At 48.1% G+C, this 16,219-nt stretch overlaps 2 protein-coding genes across 2 annotated transcripts; both read right to left on the bottom strand.

The window, feature by feature from the left end:
- Positions 1 to 915: 915 nt before the first annotated feature.
- LOC123090160 (F-box/FBD/LRR-repeat protein At1g13570-like) lies at positions 916 to 2,609 on the bottom strand. The gene is made up of 3 exons (XM_044511585.1): positions 1,635 to 2,609; positions 1,390 to 1,533; positions 916 to 1,290 (listed from the first exon to the last, which is right to left on the bottom strand). Exons 1-3 carry the CDS (start codon positions 2,607 to 2,609, stop codon positions 916 to 918), a joined length of 1,494 nt encoding a protein of 497 aa, XP_044367520.1.
- Positions 2,610 to 6,724: 4,115 nt separating this feature from the next.
- On the bottom strand, positions 6,725 to 8,134 carry LOC123094980 (cucumber peeling cupredoxin). Its single transcript, XM_044516827.1, has 2 exons — positions 7,727 to 8,134; positions 6,725 to 7,561 (listed from the first exon to the last, which is right to left on the bottom strand). The coding sequence occupies exons 1-2, from the start codon at positions 7,986 to 7,988 to the stop codon at positions 7,206 to 7,208; spliced, it is 618 nt and encodes a 205-aa protein (XP_044372762.1). The 5' UTR covers positions 7,989 to 8,134; the 3' UTR covers positions 6,725 to 7,205.
- Between the last annotated feature and the right edge of the window lie 8,085 nt (positions 8,135 to 16,219).

The following is a 16,219-nucleotide window of genomic DNA, read 5'->3' on the forward strand; positions in this document are numbered from 1 at the left end:
CTACCTATCGATTCGTTCTGCTCCTTGTTAGGTTCGACAATCTTACTTACCGAAAAGACTACGATTGATCTCCTATACTTGTGGGTCATTATATACCATCCAGAGCTCCGTCATGAAGTATTATGGCGTGATTGATCGGTTGGAGGCAATATGACCATTGCGTGCAGCAACCATGGAGATCATAAGTTCCGGTTCTTCTTGCTCTACATGTTGATTGATTGATTCACTCATTCTTGCTCTACAGGTTGCGTAGTCTGCATGCGCTACCGTGATGTACTACAAGTCAGTGAGCAGACCATTCACGCACATACATTGTTTTATGAAGCTCAAGGGGTTAATCTCATTGAATTTGAACTATTGTTGTACTAGACATATTTGCATGCTATTTATGAATGATTTGTGCTATTTTCTATCCAAACTTTTAATCAATTCCGTCGTGTTTAGTGAAAATCGTCCGGTTAGTTGTAATCTTGTTTAAAATGTATACGCGGATAGCTTCGGATAACCGGTTTCCGCATCCGTGACCGCGGAGCGGACCGGGCACAGACAGTACATGCGGATAGCTTCCGTGACCGTGGAGCGGACCGGCCCCTGTCTGTGGAAAGAGGCGGTTGTCCGGTTTGAGGGTCGGCGGTGGAGATGCCCTAACCTTATTTTTCAGAGGAAACAATCACAACTAGCAAAACACAAATACAATTGTCTGTAACTGGCAACCAAAAACCAATTATTACAACAGAATGGTAGTCGTGTGCATCAACAACGGTACTACGTACTAATTATACTAGTTAGCAGAAACAAGAGGCAGTGCAAGTCTTGAAACACTGAAATCAAATACTATTACACGTTGTCTTGCAAGCAGCAGAACATTAATAACTTCCAGAGCATTCTGAAGTACATAGGCCACTTGCTGTGACTTCAGTAGTTTGCAAAAGGGTCGGCAGGAGAAAAACCAGATCCTATTTTGAAGCTCTGAATGTCTCCGCCATGAGGATCAGAACACGCAGCGACCAGCACTATGGTGGTTTCACTAGTCCGTTTCATGGACACCGGACTCTCCAATTTGGATTCTACCTCTTCGAACGAACTGAAGGCAGCGGCAAACACAATCACCACCTCCTGCAGCACCAATGCGCTCTCAAAGAAAAATTTGAGGAAGGCGAGCTCGCCGCGGCCCCCTCCAAAATCATGAAAAACCAGCAGCTTGATACGCGACCGGATGCATTCTATGGTTCCAGACTCGTGCCAGGACTTCAGGTTCAGCTTGCCAGAGGATTGATCGGTTTTTCCAGACTGAAAATTCGATTAGTCAAATGCACATGCAGTTCATCAAGCTATTGATAGCAATATTAGGATGCAAATGGAAGCCAAAAGAGGCGTCAGGGGCTTCACCTTGATGTGGAGCGTCTCAATATTCGGAAAGCATCTGAGGACATCGGGAACCATCTTCGCATCATTGCGGACTCCGAAACACACCTCCAAAGCCAGGGTTCCCACACTTGGCACCATGGTGCTCGGACTCACCCTTGACCCAGCCTGCAAGTGCAATCACAATGCACCCAATTAAGACAAGAAAGATCATACATTTGCATTGATCGCTTAGGAATTTACATTGAACGAATGGAAAGATGAGGCACCTTCATGATGGTGTTGCCGACCTCTAGGACGTGCCTTTGGTCCAGCTCCAAGTATCCCAACAATTGCAGCTTGGGGGCATGACCAATCTTCAGCTTGGTGAAGTTGCCGTTAGGGGTAAAACCTTCGGACTGGATGAGCCGCTCAAGGAGTGGGGCGTCCACCACGAAGATTTCTTCAAGGAAGCAGCCGATGATCTGCACGCACCGGAGGCTTTGGCTGACAAGGCGGAGGCAAAGCCTCAACATATTCCCTTCGACACAGAGCGTCTCGAGCACGGGGCTCCTGTCGAGGACGAAGTCCAAATCCCTGCTCTCCATGACGACGTTGCAGAGCCCGAGCTCACGGAGGTTACGGAAATAGGTGGCGCTCGGGAGGCCGGCCGTGTCGGGGAACATCCAGGGGCCGAGGTAGAGGCGGGTCAGGGTGGTCATGCCTAAGAAAGTGGCGGGGAGAGCGACACCGAACGGCCACCGGCGGTTTACGAGGACGAGATCCTGGATGCCCTTGTCAGCGAGGATCTGGAGCCAGCCCGTGAGCAGGTCATGGAATTCATCCATGTAGCAGCTGGTGAGGTGGACGCATCGGAAGGGCCCCGGGTGTGCGGCGAGGACGCTGGACACGGCGGAGGTGGCGAGAAAGAGGCTGGAGTCGACGAGGACGAGCGGGCCGGAGCGCCAGACCCCGCGCCAGTGGCGGGAGAGCGCGGCGGTACGGGCGGCGTCCTTTGCCGGGAGGCGGGAGACGATGTTGTGAAGAAGCGCGTCGGGGAGGCTGCTGACGCGGTCGACGTCGTCGTGGGGGGGAAGGGCGAAGAGGCAAGGGGCGGCGGAGACGGGCGGGTCTGGGAGGGCGTAGTGGGTAGGCAGGTAGGCGCGGTGGAATAGTTGTTGCATGTCGTCCTTGCTGCGGAGGAACTCGACCGCTATCTTGAGCAGACGGGCGTAAAGCGGACACCGGGACCGGTTGTGCTCCATGGCGCTGCCGCCGCCGCCGAAAGCCGGGGGTGGGGACGAGGGCTTTGAGCGGCGCGTGCTGTCTCTGTGTGTGGACTGGAGCAGGAACGGCCCGGGGAAATAAGGGCCCGGTTTCGTTCATAAGTGCTAGGTCTTTTTTAATCCCAATTTATAAGTCCCAAGTTCCTAAAAAATACCTATCTATTTAGTTTCTGGGACTTATAAATCCCTATAAGACCATATTACAACTATAAGTCCCTATAAGTCCCTCCTTAAGAGTCTTATTTCATAAGTCCCAAATGACCACTTTAAGTCCCTATAAGTCCCTCCTATTTGGTTTAGATGGGACTTATAGGAACTTTTTTAAGTCCCTAAACCAAAAAGTCCCTGGAAAACAAACACCCTCTAAATGCCCCTCAGCTTTTTCAACTTTTTCTTTTGAGAAATTCCACATTGCAAAAAACAAATTTCAACAAGGGTGGATTTTATTAATTAAAAAACAAAGCATCAAGAGGATACAAACATAATGTGTACAAAGCTGGCCTCAGCATAAGAGCATCTCCAGCAAGCGCGTTATCTTAGCCGTGTGCTGAAAACCCGCTTTATTGCGCGCGGGGCCGAAACGGGCGCTCCAGCAGCCATGCAATAATCGCGCGCGCGGTAAACTTGGTTCAGCGCGCGGAGGAAAATGACATCGCTCGCGGTGTATTTGCTGCGCCCGCTCCCGCGCGCTGGACATGGCAATCGGGCGCGCGACTCTCACCAACCACCAGATCCGAAACCTCCAAGCGCTGGCGTCGCTGCCCGCACCTTCCCCATTCATTCCGGCGACCCGTCGGCGCTTCCCCCACATATGCCCGTGCACCGCCGCTGCTTCCTCCACCTTCTCTCGTCGCTGCCGCCCCTCGAGTGCATTGTTCCTCCAACGAACAGCGGCCGGCGGCCTCTTGTAGCTCGACGCCCACAAGGTGTTTGACAAAACGCTTGCAAGGTATGTATTGCTTCAACTTTCTATTTGTAAATGAATTTGGTGCATGTTGTTTGTAGTTTTTAACTAGTTTAAATTCAATATTGTAGATGAGTTCGTTCTACGATTCTTTCGACGAAGAATTTGATATTCAAAAGGAGGACATCGCAATGATCCTAGCTATGCAAGTCAATAAAAAGCCGAAGCATGGTGGTTCGATTGTCGGTGGTAAAAAATTATGGAGGGATAAGATCGATGCCCGCAACAGATTGATGATGAACTATTTTGCGAAGAATGTTGCATACCCTGAGTCTTACTTTCTGCGTCGTTTTAGGATGAGCATCGAGTTGTTCAAACGCATTGCGGAGAAACTGGCGAGCCATGATCGGATTTTTCAGCAAAGGAGGAATGTCGTCGGAGAACTCGAGCATAACACCTTTCAAAAAGTGACCGCCGCTTTACGTATGTCGACATACAATATTCGCGTGGATCTCGTTGATGACCACTTGGCCATGGGTGAGAGTCAAGCCATCATGCGTGTCAAGCGCTTCACAGTCGGAATTGTGCAAGTATTTGGTCCGAAATATTTGAGAGCTCCTAATGCTGAAGACACCACAAGGCTTTTGGAGATGAACAAAGATCGTGCGCTTCCAGATATGCTTGGCTCAATAGATTGCATGCATTGGAGTTGGAAGAACTGTCCTAAGGTATGGCATGGACAATTCCACGGCCAGAAAAAGGGTTCCACTATAATCCTTGAAGTAGTGGCCGATCAGGAGACTCGGATTTGGCATGCTTTTTTGGGAATGCCTGGTGTTTGAATGACATCAATGTTCTTAATCGATCACCACTCATGAATAAGATTGCAAATGGTGAAACTACACCGGTGGACTTTGTAGCAAATGGTCATACATACAACTATGGCTACTATCTTACAGATGGTATCTACCCAAGGTGGCAAACATTTATGAAGCCGTTGACGGCACCGCAAGGTAATAAATTTTTTGATTTCCACAATGCTCATGCGTCGGCTAGGAAAGATGTGGAGAGAGTTTTGGGGATTTTGCAAACCCAACCAGCTAGATTTTGAGATCAAAAGATCCTTTGGTATATCATGAACACTTGTGTGATCATGCATAACATGATCATCGAGAATGAGCGTGGGCAAGATTTAGACTATTCTCAATATGAGTTGTTGGGACGTCTCGTGCGAGTGCGGAGGAGGGCTACGAGGTTGGCCCAATTTATTGCCTCCTATCATGCCATTCGACGTGCCGAAACGCACGATAATCTTTCAAAAGGACCTAATCAAGGAGTGGTGGGCATGGAATGGGCGACAAAATTAGTTTGATGTTGTATTGTTGAACTATTTGTTGTATTGGAAGATAAACTATTTGTTTGAGTTGTAATAATAATTGAACTATTTTATTGTCGATTTTTTTGTGTGTTTGATCTTTCTGGTTCTAAGTTGAGTGGAAAATGTTGTTTGTGCTGGGCGCGCGTGCTGTAATTTTAGCGCGCCTGCTGGAGCGCTACCTGTGGCGCGAAATATAGCGCTTCTACTAAAGCAGAACACCTTCCCAGAGCGCGAAGACGCTATCCCAGCACTGTAAAAGTTTTTTAGCGCACCGTGCAAACGCGCGTCTGTTGAAGATGCTCTAATTAGGATGCACACAACCAACATCACAACACACACTAAAATACATTGGTCAATAGCAAAGTCATATAGACCAAAGCTATGGCTAAACGAGAAAAAGGGGAAAAACAAAGGGATCAGGATCGACAATCTATAGCAATGACCATATCCGCACCAACTATCATCAGACCACAAGGACAATGATGTTCTTCAGCAACAACACCTTATGGAAGGGAGCGACACTCGAGCGCTTTCGTCACCGGATCCAATAATCAACGATCCGATTCTAGGTTTCCACCTGGAAGAACGAGTCCGAGCATATCCGAGCAATGCCTTCAACAAGGTAACGACGCAAATACATTGTCATTGCTAGGTATAACCAACTCGGGTATGACCTAGGTTTTCACCTCGGAGCTCGAAACCGGATACTCAAAAAGCACCATCATCGAAGTTAATCATGTGTTGTCGCCACCATTTTTCCACAATCTCAGCAATTACATGCGATGGGTTAGAAAACAGACTATCATGATGCGCAACCATATCCTCTGCGTCAAGTCGATATCCATGGATTGCATCTCACTGCTGAAGACAACCATCGGATCTAGAGAAACAAACCCTCACAAAGATCGGAGTAGTCACCACAATCCGTAGTGAGGTCGGCGCCGAAGGTCGGAGTGGTCACCACGGACCAACACAATCGGCAGAGCACACCACCATTGAATGCCACCTCATTGGAGAGAGCCCTGCCAAGATCCATCGATTTTGCCATGGGCGGATCTGAGACACGGAAGGCAATTTGTCCGGCGGCCAAGAGGCAGGGTGCTACAGCCCGCCTAGCCGCTGCACCGTCCCGTCAGCCAACAAGTGACGCCGCAACCGTCAGCAACGACATGCGCCAAGCACGCCGAACTGGCCGATCCACGCCACCACACACAAAAGTAGGCTGGAACGCGCCGGATCTGATGGGCACACGGTGCCGCCTACTAGATCTGGATGGATCCTCGCTGGACCTAGTTGGCCCGCGCTAGCAGTCCACGGAAGCAGAGGTCCTATCATCAGCGCAAAAGGCAGGACGAGGACGTGCCGCCATAGAGCAAGTCATGCTTGTGCAGAAGCACCAACAGATCTGACCCGAGGGGGAGAACACCACCACTAAGCTCGCTACCTTAGGCAGGGGGCCGCTGCCGCCGGCGCAATCACCGGCTGCGCCGCGTCTCCGCCCAATGACGTCGGGGAAGAAGAGACCCCGCCGACGCCCATGCTAATATGACTTTGCCCGTCAATGAGATCTGGCGGTGGCGATGAGCAGGAAGGGGGAAGAGGAGGAGCCTAGGGCTGGCAATGGCTGGGGGAGAGGAAAGTTCCGGGGCTATGCCCTCTACACACATGACACGTGACCAAATCCCATGTCGGCGGGCCTCCATGGGTGAGTGTGACCGCTTCGGGAAGGCACCTTTGTTTATAGCATTATGAAATAAATTTTGCACTAACATTACTCTAAAGCTGCAAAACTTGTTTTTGCGAAATGGTCTAAGGTCATATATTAAGTATCACATATCCTTACAAACACACATTTACAAGAATGTAGAAATACATATAAATTTTTGAAGATGCTGAAGTCTTCTTCTTGCTGCATCCGCCGCCGCCGCGCCGTGAGATGCCCATCTCTGGTCGTCGACCTCGGCCACCAACTTTATAGGCGACTAAGATTTTAAATTTTACTCCCTCCGTTCCGAATTACTTGTCTTAGATTTGTGTAGATACGGATGTATCTAGCACTAAAATAAGTCTAGATACATCCGTATCTAGACAAATCCAAGACAAGTACTCCCTTTGTAAACTAATATAAGAGTATTTAGATTACTAAAATAATAATCTAAACGCTCTTATATTAGTTTACGGAGGGAGTAATTCGGAACGGAGGGAGTACAAGGTACGAGAACTAAACTTAAAACTTGCGGGCGTCTCAACGGGGGGAAAAGCGGTGTTAACACCTGATGGAAATGAAGACCATTCACAGCATCAGCAAAGCAGCAAAGGCAGCGTTCACAGCAACCCAGATGGGCACCACCTCGCCGGGCCCCCTCCCTGCCGTCCCGCCGGACAGCGGCTCGTAGTACGACGGTGGTATTTGTGGGAGGCCGCGGCCGCGCGCCACGGTGACGTCGAACCGCATCCCCCTCCGGCAGTGCTCCCCCTCGCCGGCGTCCGAGAAGAAGTAATTTGCGCCCTCCGCAGCTAGCATCACCGTCAAGAAGGCCTCCTCTGCCTTCCACCCGCCACCGATGGTGCCACCGTCGTAGCCGCAGAGCTTGTATACCGTAGCGTTGGTCGTGTGCACGACCGTGTTATCCGTGCGGATCCTGAAGCCTGTAAATGCACGACGAGATGATCATGTGACCAACATGATCCCAGAAATGTGGGAAATTCGTGCTAGATCCGCACCGAATTCAGTTGTTCCAAACAGAGCGTAAGAAGATTTGGAGTTGCCCCTGCACGTGAAAGGCAAAGGAAATGCAGTGAAAGAAGACATACTGAGGTAGTCGCCGAGGTAGAAGGTGCGGTTGGCTGCCCAGGCCGAGTAGTTGGCCGCCGAGGCATTCGCCTTGCCGTCAAACAGCCACCCGGCACCGTCGCCGACGGTGTGGTTCGTGCCGAACGGTGTCAGTGCCGACGCCGTCGTGTTCCGGCTCGCCGTTGCATTGCCTGAAGCTGCCTTGACTGTTGGGAAGACGGCACCGAGGAGTAATCCTACTGCCATGGACGTTGCCACAAGATAGCTCATGGCATGCATCATGGGATGAAATCGCTGATGCCTAAGCTGCTACAGCCTATGTTCATACTCGACTGTTAAGTTGCTGATAAGTCTTGTACTAATCTGGTTGTAAACTGACATGGTTAGCATTGTGGCGCATGATTATTTTTTCGGATGTCAACGGTGTATGCTGCGGCACCCAGACGGGGTCGGCGCCGTCCTGGGATTACTAATGCAGGAGCCTAGGTACTCCTGCATGGCCGGTGATGAGATCCATAAACAACTACTCCCTCCAATCCAAAATAAATCTGCAGTTTTGAACTATTTTTAAACAAGGGTTAACTCAAAATTGCGAAACTTTTTATAGATCGAGGTAGTGTATTAAATAACTGATGCTTGCCTGGACCTTTTGCATATTAAGAGCATTTACAGCCGGGCGCCTCAAACTCCCCGTAAATGTCGATGCCCCAGTTATTGACTGCTCAAAAAATGCGGCCCAGACAGACGCCTTAAACCGGCCTCAAACATCTGGACTGACCGGCACCTCTCATATCCAACCCATATATGGGATGGATATGGAGTGACCCGCGTGCGACCGCCACGTGGAACTAACAGTCCGACCCCCACAAAAAGTGAATCAAATCCCCTTCGACCTACCCTTCCCACTTGCTCCTCCAGCCGGACGTTTGCTAGCTCCGCCGCCACCCTTGCATCGGACTGCACCTTGCCTTATGTGTTCGACACATTGTCTGACCAGATTTTAGTCGTCAGACGAGCTCTAGTGGCCGAACGAAGCTTCATGAAATGGAGCAAAAAGAGTCCATAACCTTCAGAAAGGATGCAATGATGACCAATGCTTATCGCCTTTGATGACGCGCCTATTTAAGCCAATCGCCTCACTCCTTACACGACGAGGTGGGACTAAACCCCAATCCCACCGGCCCAACACGGGTCATCTACACTGGAAATCTTAATTACGAACAACCTCGCCAGGCCAACACAGACTATTAGTTGGGGTCATCTACACTAGAACTGACATCCAAATCCAAAATAATCGACGTGCATGTGTTTGCATGCATTTAATGTTTTGAAAATAGGGTTTGTGATTGAAAATAAAAAAAATTAAGGCCCGCCGGTCACTGTCCGCGGGCGTGTCCCCGGACATTTGAGGGAAGTTAGCTATATCTTCCTATAGACGCTGTAATATGGAATATATCAGACGGGTTTTAATGGTAAATGCGTTCAATGTATTCTTTCTTAGACCTGCAAGGAAAAATTGCATGTGATGGAGCTTATGAGCCGCCCTTTTTTGGGATACGAGGCCGTCTTCAACGCTGATCCTAAAATCATATATTGTATCTATCCGCGGACACTCATACGGAAGCTGGCCGCTGCAGATATTAGCTTTTTTTAACAGAATCTGCATGCTCAAAATGACCAGATATCAAGTATCAATTTAGCTAAAAAAATCCAAATGCAGCAGTAGTTCTAATTTAAATGTTACAATCCAACAAAGTATTCAAATTATAGTAGTTCAAATTTGAATTCAATTACCACATATGTACTAGTTGCCCCCTTTAATCGCTCACAGTCACAGATACTCAATCAAATCTTCTTTCAGTTGCTCATGAGTTGCTCGATGTCGAATTTGTTCATGCATCGGAACGAACTCATCAAACATGGCCGGATTCTACTCTAGAAGTTCTCAAATTCAAGAGTTGCGGCAACATCCTCACTCTCATCCTCCATAATCATGTTGTGCGTGATCACATAAAATGTCATCATCTCCCACAAGGTCTTCAGATTCCATTGTTTAGCATGTCCATGAACAACTACAAACGAGACTAAAGAACTCCAAATGCCCTCTCAACATCCTTTCCAGCTGCTTCTTGTCTTTGAGAAAAGTGAGACCTTTTCTGACCAAGTGGCTCTGAGAAGGTCTTGACAAAGATAGCCCATGGGGGATACCACCAACCAGGTAGTAGCCCATGTTGTATTCATGCCCATTGACAATATAGTTGCAAGGAGGGGCATTCCCTTCGGTCAGCCTAGCAAACAATGGTGATCACTGCAGCACATTTATGTCAATGTGAAACCCAGACATATCAAAAAGGTGTACCAAATCAGCAAATCTTGTGATGCAGTTGCTTCAGTAATGATGGTGGGCTTCTTAACAAGCCCTTGATATTGCCCTCGTATAGCTTTTGGGCAGTTCTTCCATCTTCAATGCAAATAGTCAAGAGATTCGAGCAAACTGGCCACCCTCTTACTTCCAACATTGTCAAGATTCTCTCGGTGTGTGCAACAGTTGCTTCTATCAGGTACTGAGATCCAAACACTGAGACCATGACAGTAGCAAATCTGACCATGGTGTCTTGGCATGTGCTCTCAGACATTCGTAGGTATTCATCCCACAAATCAACGGTTGTGCCATATGCAAGCATCCGCAATGTGACCATGCACTTCTAGTAACCAAAGAATCCATTCCTTCCTCTGACATCCTTCTTTAAGATGAAATAGTCACAAAAGGACCGAATGCCATGGTAGAGATGATCAAAGGCATTTTTTTCACATCTGAAAGTGCCGCCAAAAATTGCCAGCAAATAGGGCATCAATGGCAACATATAAAGGAAATATGCCCTAGATGCAATAATAAAGTTGTTATTTTATATTTCCTTATATCATAATAAATGTTTATTATTCATGCTAGAATTGTATTAATTGGAAACTTGGTACATGTGTGAATACATAGACAAAACACCATGTCCCTAGTATGCCTCTACTAGACTAGCTCGTTAATCAAAGATGGTTAAGTTTCCTAGCCATGGACATGAGTTGTCATTTTATGAAAAGGATCACATCATTAGTGGAATGATGTGATGGACAAGACCCATCCGTTAGGTTAGCATGATGATTGTTCAGTTTTATTGCTACTGCTTTGTTCATGTCATGTGTGCTATCAAACGTCACAACGTAACTAGGTGATTATAAAGATGCTCTACAGGTATCTCCGAAGGTGTTTGTTGGGTTGGCATAGATCGAGATTAGGATTTGTCACTCTGAGTATCGGAGAGGTATCTCTGGGCCCTCTCACTAATGCACATCATATGAAGCCTTGCAAGCAATGTGACTAATGAGTTAGTTACGGGATGACGCATTACGAAACGAGTAAAGAGACTTGCCGGTAACGAGATTGAACTAGGTATGGAGATACCGACGATCGAATCTCGGGCAAGTAACATACCGATGAGAAAGGGAATAACGTATGTTGACATTACGGTTTGACCGATAAAGATCTTTGTAGAATATGTGGGAACCAATATGAGTATCCATGTTCCGCTATTGGTTATTGATCGAAGAGGTGTCTCGGTCATGTCTACATAGTTCTCGAACCCATAGAGTCTGCACACTTAACGTTCGATGATGATATGTATTATATGAGTTATGTGTTTTGGTGACCGAAGGTTGCTCTGAGTTTTGGATGAGATCACGGACATGACGAGGAGTCTTGAAATGTTCAAGAGGTAAAGATTGATATATTGGAAAGTAGTATTCGGACACCGGAAGGGTTCCAGAGTGTATCAGGTACATACCGGAGTACCGGAGGGGTTACCGAAACCCCCCGGTGGAAGATATGGGCCATAGGAGGGAGGCTAACCAGCCCACAAGGGGCTGGTGCGCCCCCCACAAGGGAGGAGGCCGAATTGGACTAGGGAAGGCGGTGGCGCCCCCCTTTCCTTCTCCCCCTCCCTCCTTCCCCTCAGGTAGAAGGAAAAGGAGGGCCGAATCCCAATAGGAGTCCAAGTGGGACTCCTCCCCACTTGGTGCACCCTAGGCTGGCCTCCTCCCCTCTTCCTCCTTTATATACAGTGGCGGGAGGCACCTCTAGGCACACCAATTGTTCTTAGCCGTGTGCGGTGCCCCCCTCCATCGTTTACTCCTCCGGTCATATTGTCGTAGTGCTTATGCGAAGCCCTGCGCGGATCACATCACCATCACCGTCACCACGCCGTCGTGCTGACAGAACTCATCTACTCCCTGGACCCTCTGCTGGATCAAGAGTTCGAGGAACGTCATCAAGCTGAACGTGTGCAGAACACGGAGGTGCTGTACGTTCGGTGCTTGATCGGTTGAATCAAGAAGACGTTCGACTACATCAACGGCGTTAAGCTCACGCTTCCGCTTTCAGTCTACGAGGGTACGTGGGGCACACTCTCCCCCTTTCGTTGCTATGCATCTCCTAGATAGATCTTGTGTGAGCATAGGAAATTTTTTGAAATTGCATGCTACGTTTCCCAACAGTGGCATCCGAGCCAGGTCTATGCGTCGATGATATGCACGATTAGAACACAAAGAGTTGTGGGCGGTGATCATCATACTGCTTACCACCATGGTCTTATTTTGATTCAGCGGTATTGTTGGATGAAGCAGCCCAGAACAACCTTACATGACCACGTTCATGAGACTGGTTCCACCGACAGACATGCAACTAGTTTTGCATAAAGGTGGTTGGCGGGTGTCTGTTTCTCCAACTTTAGTTGAATCGAATTTGACTGCAGCCGGTCTTGTGAAGGTTCAAACAGCAAACTTGATAAATCACTGTTGTGGTTTTTGTGCCGTAGGTAAGTACGGTTCATGCTAGAATCCTGTAGCAGCCACATAAAACTTGTAACAATAAAGTAGAGGGCGTCTAACTTGTTTTTGCAGGGCATGTTGTGATGTGATATGGTCAAGACATGATGAGTTATACATTGTTGTATGAGATGATCATGTTTTGTAAAAGTTATCGGCAACTGGCAGGAGCCTTATGGTTGTCGCTTTATTGTATGAAATACACATGCCATGTAATTGCTTTACTTTATCACTAAGCGGTAGCGATAGTCGTAGAAGCAATAGTTGGCAAGACGACCACGACGCTACGATGGAGATCAAGGTGTCAAGCCGGTGACGATGGAGACCATGACGTTGCTTTGGTGATGGAGATCAAAAGCACAAGATGATGATGGCCATATCATGTCACATATTTTGATTGCATGTGATGTTTATCCTTATGCCTCTTATTTTTCTTAGTATAGCGGTCGCATTATAAGATGATCCCTTACTAAAATTTCAAGGTACAAGTGTTCTCCCCGAGTATGCACCGTTGCGAAAGTTCTTCGTACTGAGACACTAACGGTGTCCTGGACTAGGGGGTACTCACCACATCGTCTCTCGATCAGTTGGATTGGGCCGAGGACCCCCATGGTCGTTTACTCATGGGCCAGTTCGGACAGCCGATGTATACACGAGGAAGATTCCACAAGACTTGGTTATCAAGACAAGGACTCCTTTCCATCGGCGTATTCGACTAGGACTCTTGTTATCCTAGGCCTCTAGTACATTATATAAGCCGGGGCCGGGCTAGTCGATAGAGCATCATGACATTACTCATCATACCTCTAGGGTTTATACCACAACATATGATCTTGAGGTAGATCAACTCTGTAATCATACACATCGAATACAATCAAAAGCAGCATGTAGCGTATTATCTCTTCGAGAGAGCCCGAAGGTGGGTAAAATCCCGTGTCCATGTTACCATCGATCCTAAGACACGCAGCTTGGGACCCCCTACCCGAGATCTGCCAGTTTGACACCAACAATGGTGCTTTCATTGAGAGTTCCGTTGTGTGGTCGGCAAAAGGATCAATGGCTCGCCTGCAGATCAACTACGACATCGGCGTCTTTGTCGCCACCTTGACTGGTCACCTTCGCTTGACCGAGGACTGTGCCCTACCTCCAATTATCATGTTCGGCCAACTATCATGTTTGGACGAGGGCCTTCATCAACATCAACTCCGATCTCTATCAAGATCATGGAGGAATCATCCATGGAGCTCGGGGACTCGACGTCAACATTGCCCTCGGGCGACCGTGCTGTTTTTTCGAACAGCGAACTTGTATCCTCTAGCACCACCTCCTCGAGCATCGCTTTGATGATTCCTTCAGTGTAATTGTGTGGAATTGATTCTACAACAACACTGTAAAATTTCATCGCATTCCGATGGAGTAATCTCCACCGGCCTCCGATATACTGGAGATCCGCCGAACTAGGACGGAAATATGGACGAGTTTGGAGCGTGGTGTACAACATCTAGCTCAGACGACCTTTGGAAGATCCAACCGTTGACCGGCTGCGGAATTCCTATATCTACCAGCCCTCAAAATTACAGCTAGATCCGACTGTCCAAACTCCGGGAACCTTCTGATTAGTGCATCACTTTTCAGATCTGTTTTATGCGCGAGAAAGAATCCAACCCGAGTTCATCTTTTTTATGAACGGGATTTCGCACATCCTTTTGAAGGAAGTTTTGTATGGGGCATTGAGTTTTGTTCCCAAACACATCCCACTATAAGTCTTTTCCAATATGATCATTACCATCGCGCCGGTGTCAAACCAGCCCGACAACGTTGCTCCACGGCTGCTGACCTACGCTAGACACGTTGTCATTTTGTTGAGCCGAGCTTAACTTCTTCGGATCATCATCTCGGCAAGCCGAACAAGAGTTTGGCATCGCAAAGGATAAATCATCACCGACATCGCCACCCCACGGATTACACGGAACGGGCACACCGGCATCACCGCACGGTCACTTCATCAAGCCGGCATTGACCACATCACGAGTTACGACCTGCATCGGCATGGCCGCACCGTTGCTTCTTCGAGCCTATGTCCATCACGCCGAACTACTTCAACACCTCGGCTGACATGGCAGCTGCAACATCTCCTTACCGACCTGCTCCGTCACCTCGTCTAGACCAGGGGCTTCGCCATCCCTTCATCAACCTGCTCCGGAGACTTCGGCGTCGTCCGCCGACCATCTTCGTCACGTTAGCTGGACTGGGGGCTTTGCCTTGGCGAGCCAACCTTTACCAACATCGCCATGCTGTCGCTTCACCGCCCATCAGGCAATGAGTGTGCGAATCGAGTCCCAATTTTGGGAGTCACTTTCCTTCGGACTGCTACAACAAATAAATCAGGTGCTATTAATCCTAGCAATGTTTGCTTGTTTGAGTTTATTTTTCCCAAGAAATTATTACTCTGGTTTGTTCTATCATCTGTACACAGGTCCATCAAATGGTGGCCACATTAACGACGGTCACGTGGTGGTTCGGTCAGTTTCCGTACATAGTTCGGCAAATGCCGCATCCGAAACTCGGACCGACCTGTGAATTCAGGCTTTATCACGCCTTTACCGCATCACGCCGACGCCCTGCATCGACATTGACTTCGGCGCCAGGCCATATATCTTTAAATAAATTATTTTGCATAAATTTATTATGCAAGGATTTTTTATATATTTATATTATTATTGTTGGCCTGCACTATTTTACATGTGCAGGTAATGGACTTCGACTGCGTCACGTGGTCTCTTCGGCAAGCCGACGTTGTTGTCCCAATCGGCATAAATCGGCTCGCATGATCACCTTGTTGGTCGAGTTGCCATATCGACGTGTTCGGTTGCCTCGGGGACTTCAGCATCGCCGAGAGAGCTCTACCTCATTGAGTGTTCGGCGCACAGGCCATATTTATTTTATTACTCACTTTGCATAAATTATTTATTATGCAACATTTTTATTATTATTATTATTACTATTATCTCCGTCTTGCACTATTTTTTGTGCACAGGAAAATGATCCAGTTCGGGCAGTGTTTTCACCTCGGCCTACTGACATACCACGTCACCTCAGCTGGACGGGGGGCTTCGTCAACACTTCATTACCCCACACCGGGGACTTTGGCGTCACTCTACAGGCCTGCATTGGTCGTGCTATGTCACCACTTCGGAGTGCCGAGCTCTTTGCTCCGCCACCTCGGGACCGGCTTGGGGGTGGAACCTTGTCCCTCATCAAGCTCGAACAGCGTCATCAATGCCGAACACATTAACCAGCTAAGTCGCTTTCATGCTCAAAGTTTTAAATTTTTAACTTGTGTTCGGTTCGACCATGCTCACACACGTTGTTCGAAACTTCTCTTACCCATGTTAACTGGGGGCTCTTAAAATTTACACGAGCCGTTCTATAATAATGTGTTTTCTTCTTGGTCGTTGCAAAGTCTTTTTCTATCGCTCCTTTTTTGACTCGAGTGTATGGTCAATGGTCGGATAGCCTAGCTTCTCTCTAAAGCCGCTCGAGTTTAGTTTGCTAAACTGGCCTCGGAGTAGCACTCCGCCTTCGGGATAAGGAGCTTGAAGCCATAGGCTGGCCCGCTTGAAGTCTTGAGATCGGATGTG

The sequence above is a fragment of the Triticum aestivum genome, chromosome 4B (genome assembly GCF_018294505.1).
Source record: "Triticum aestivum cultivar Chinese Spring chromosome 4B, IWGSC CS RefSeq v2.1, whole genome shotgun sequence".
NCBI lineage: Eukaryota > Viridiplantae > Streptophyta > Magnoliopsida > Poales > Poaceae > Triticum > Triticum aestivum.

Bases quoted from the DNA above. Each gene is read 5' to 3' on its own strand.
- LOC123094980 (XM_044516827.1), bottom strand. From the start codon at position 7,988: ATGATGCATGCCATGAGCTATCTTGTGGCAACGTCCATGGCAGTAGGA. The intron at 7,562-7,726 runs GTATGTCTTCTT...GTGCATTTACAG, and splicing joins CTACCTCGGCGACTACCTCA to GCTTCAGGATCCGCACGGAT.
- LOC123090160 (XM_044511585.1), bottom strand. From the start codon at position 2,609: ATGGAGCACAACCGGTCCCGGTGTCCGCTTTACGCCCGTCTGCTCAAG. The intron at 1,534-1,634 runs GTGCCTCATCTT...TTGCACTTGCAG, and splicing joins TCGGCAACACCATCATGAAG to GCTGGGTCAAGGGTGAGTCC. The intron at 1,291-1,389 runs GTGAAGCCCCTG...TCGAATTTTCAG, and splicing joins TTGAGACGCTCCACATCAAG to TCTGGAAAAACCGATCAATC.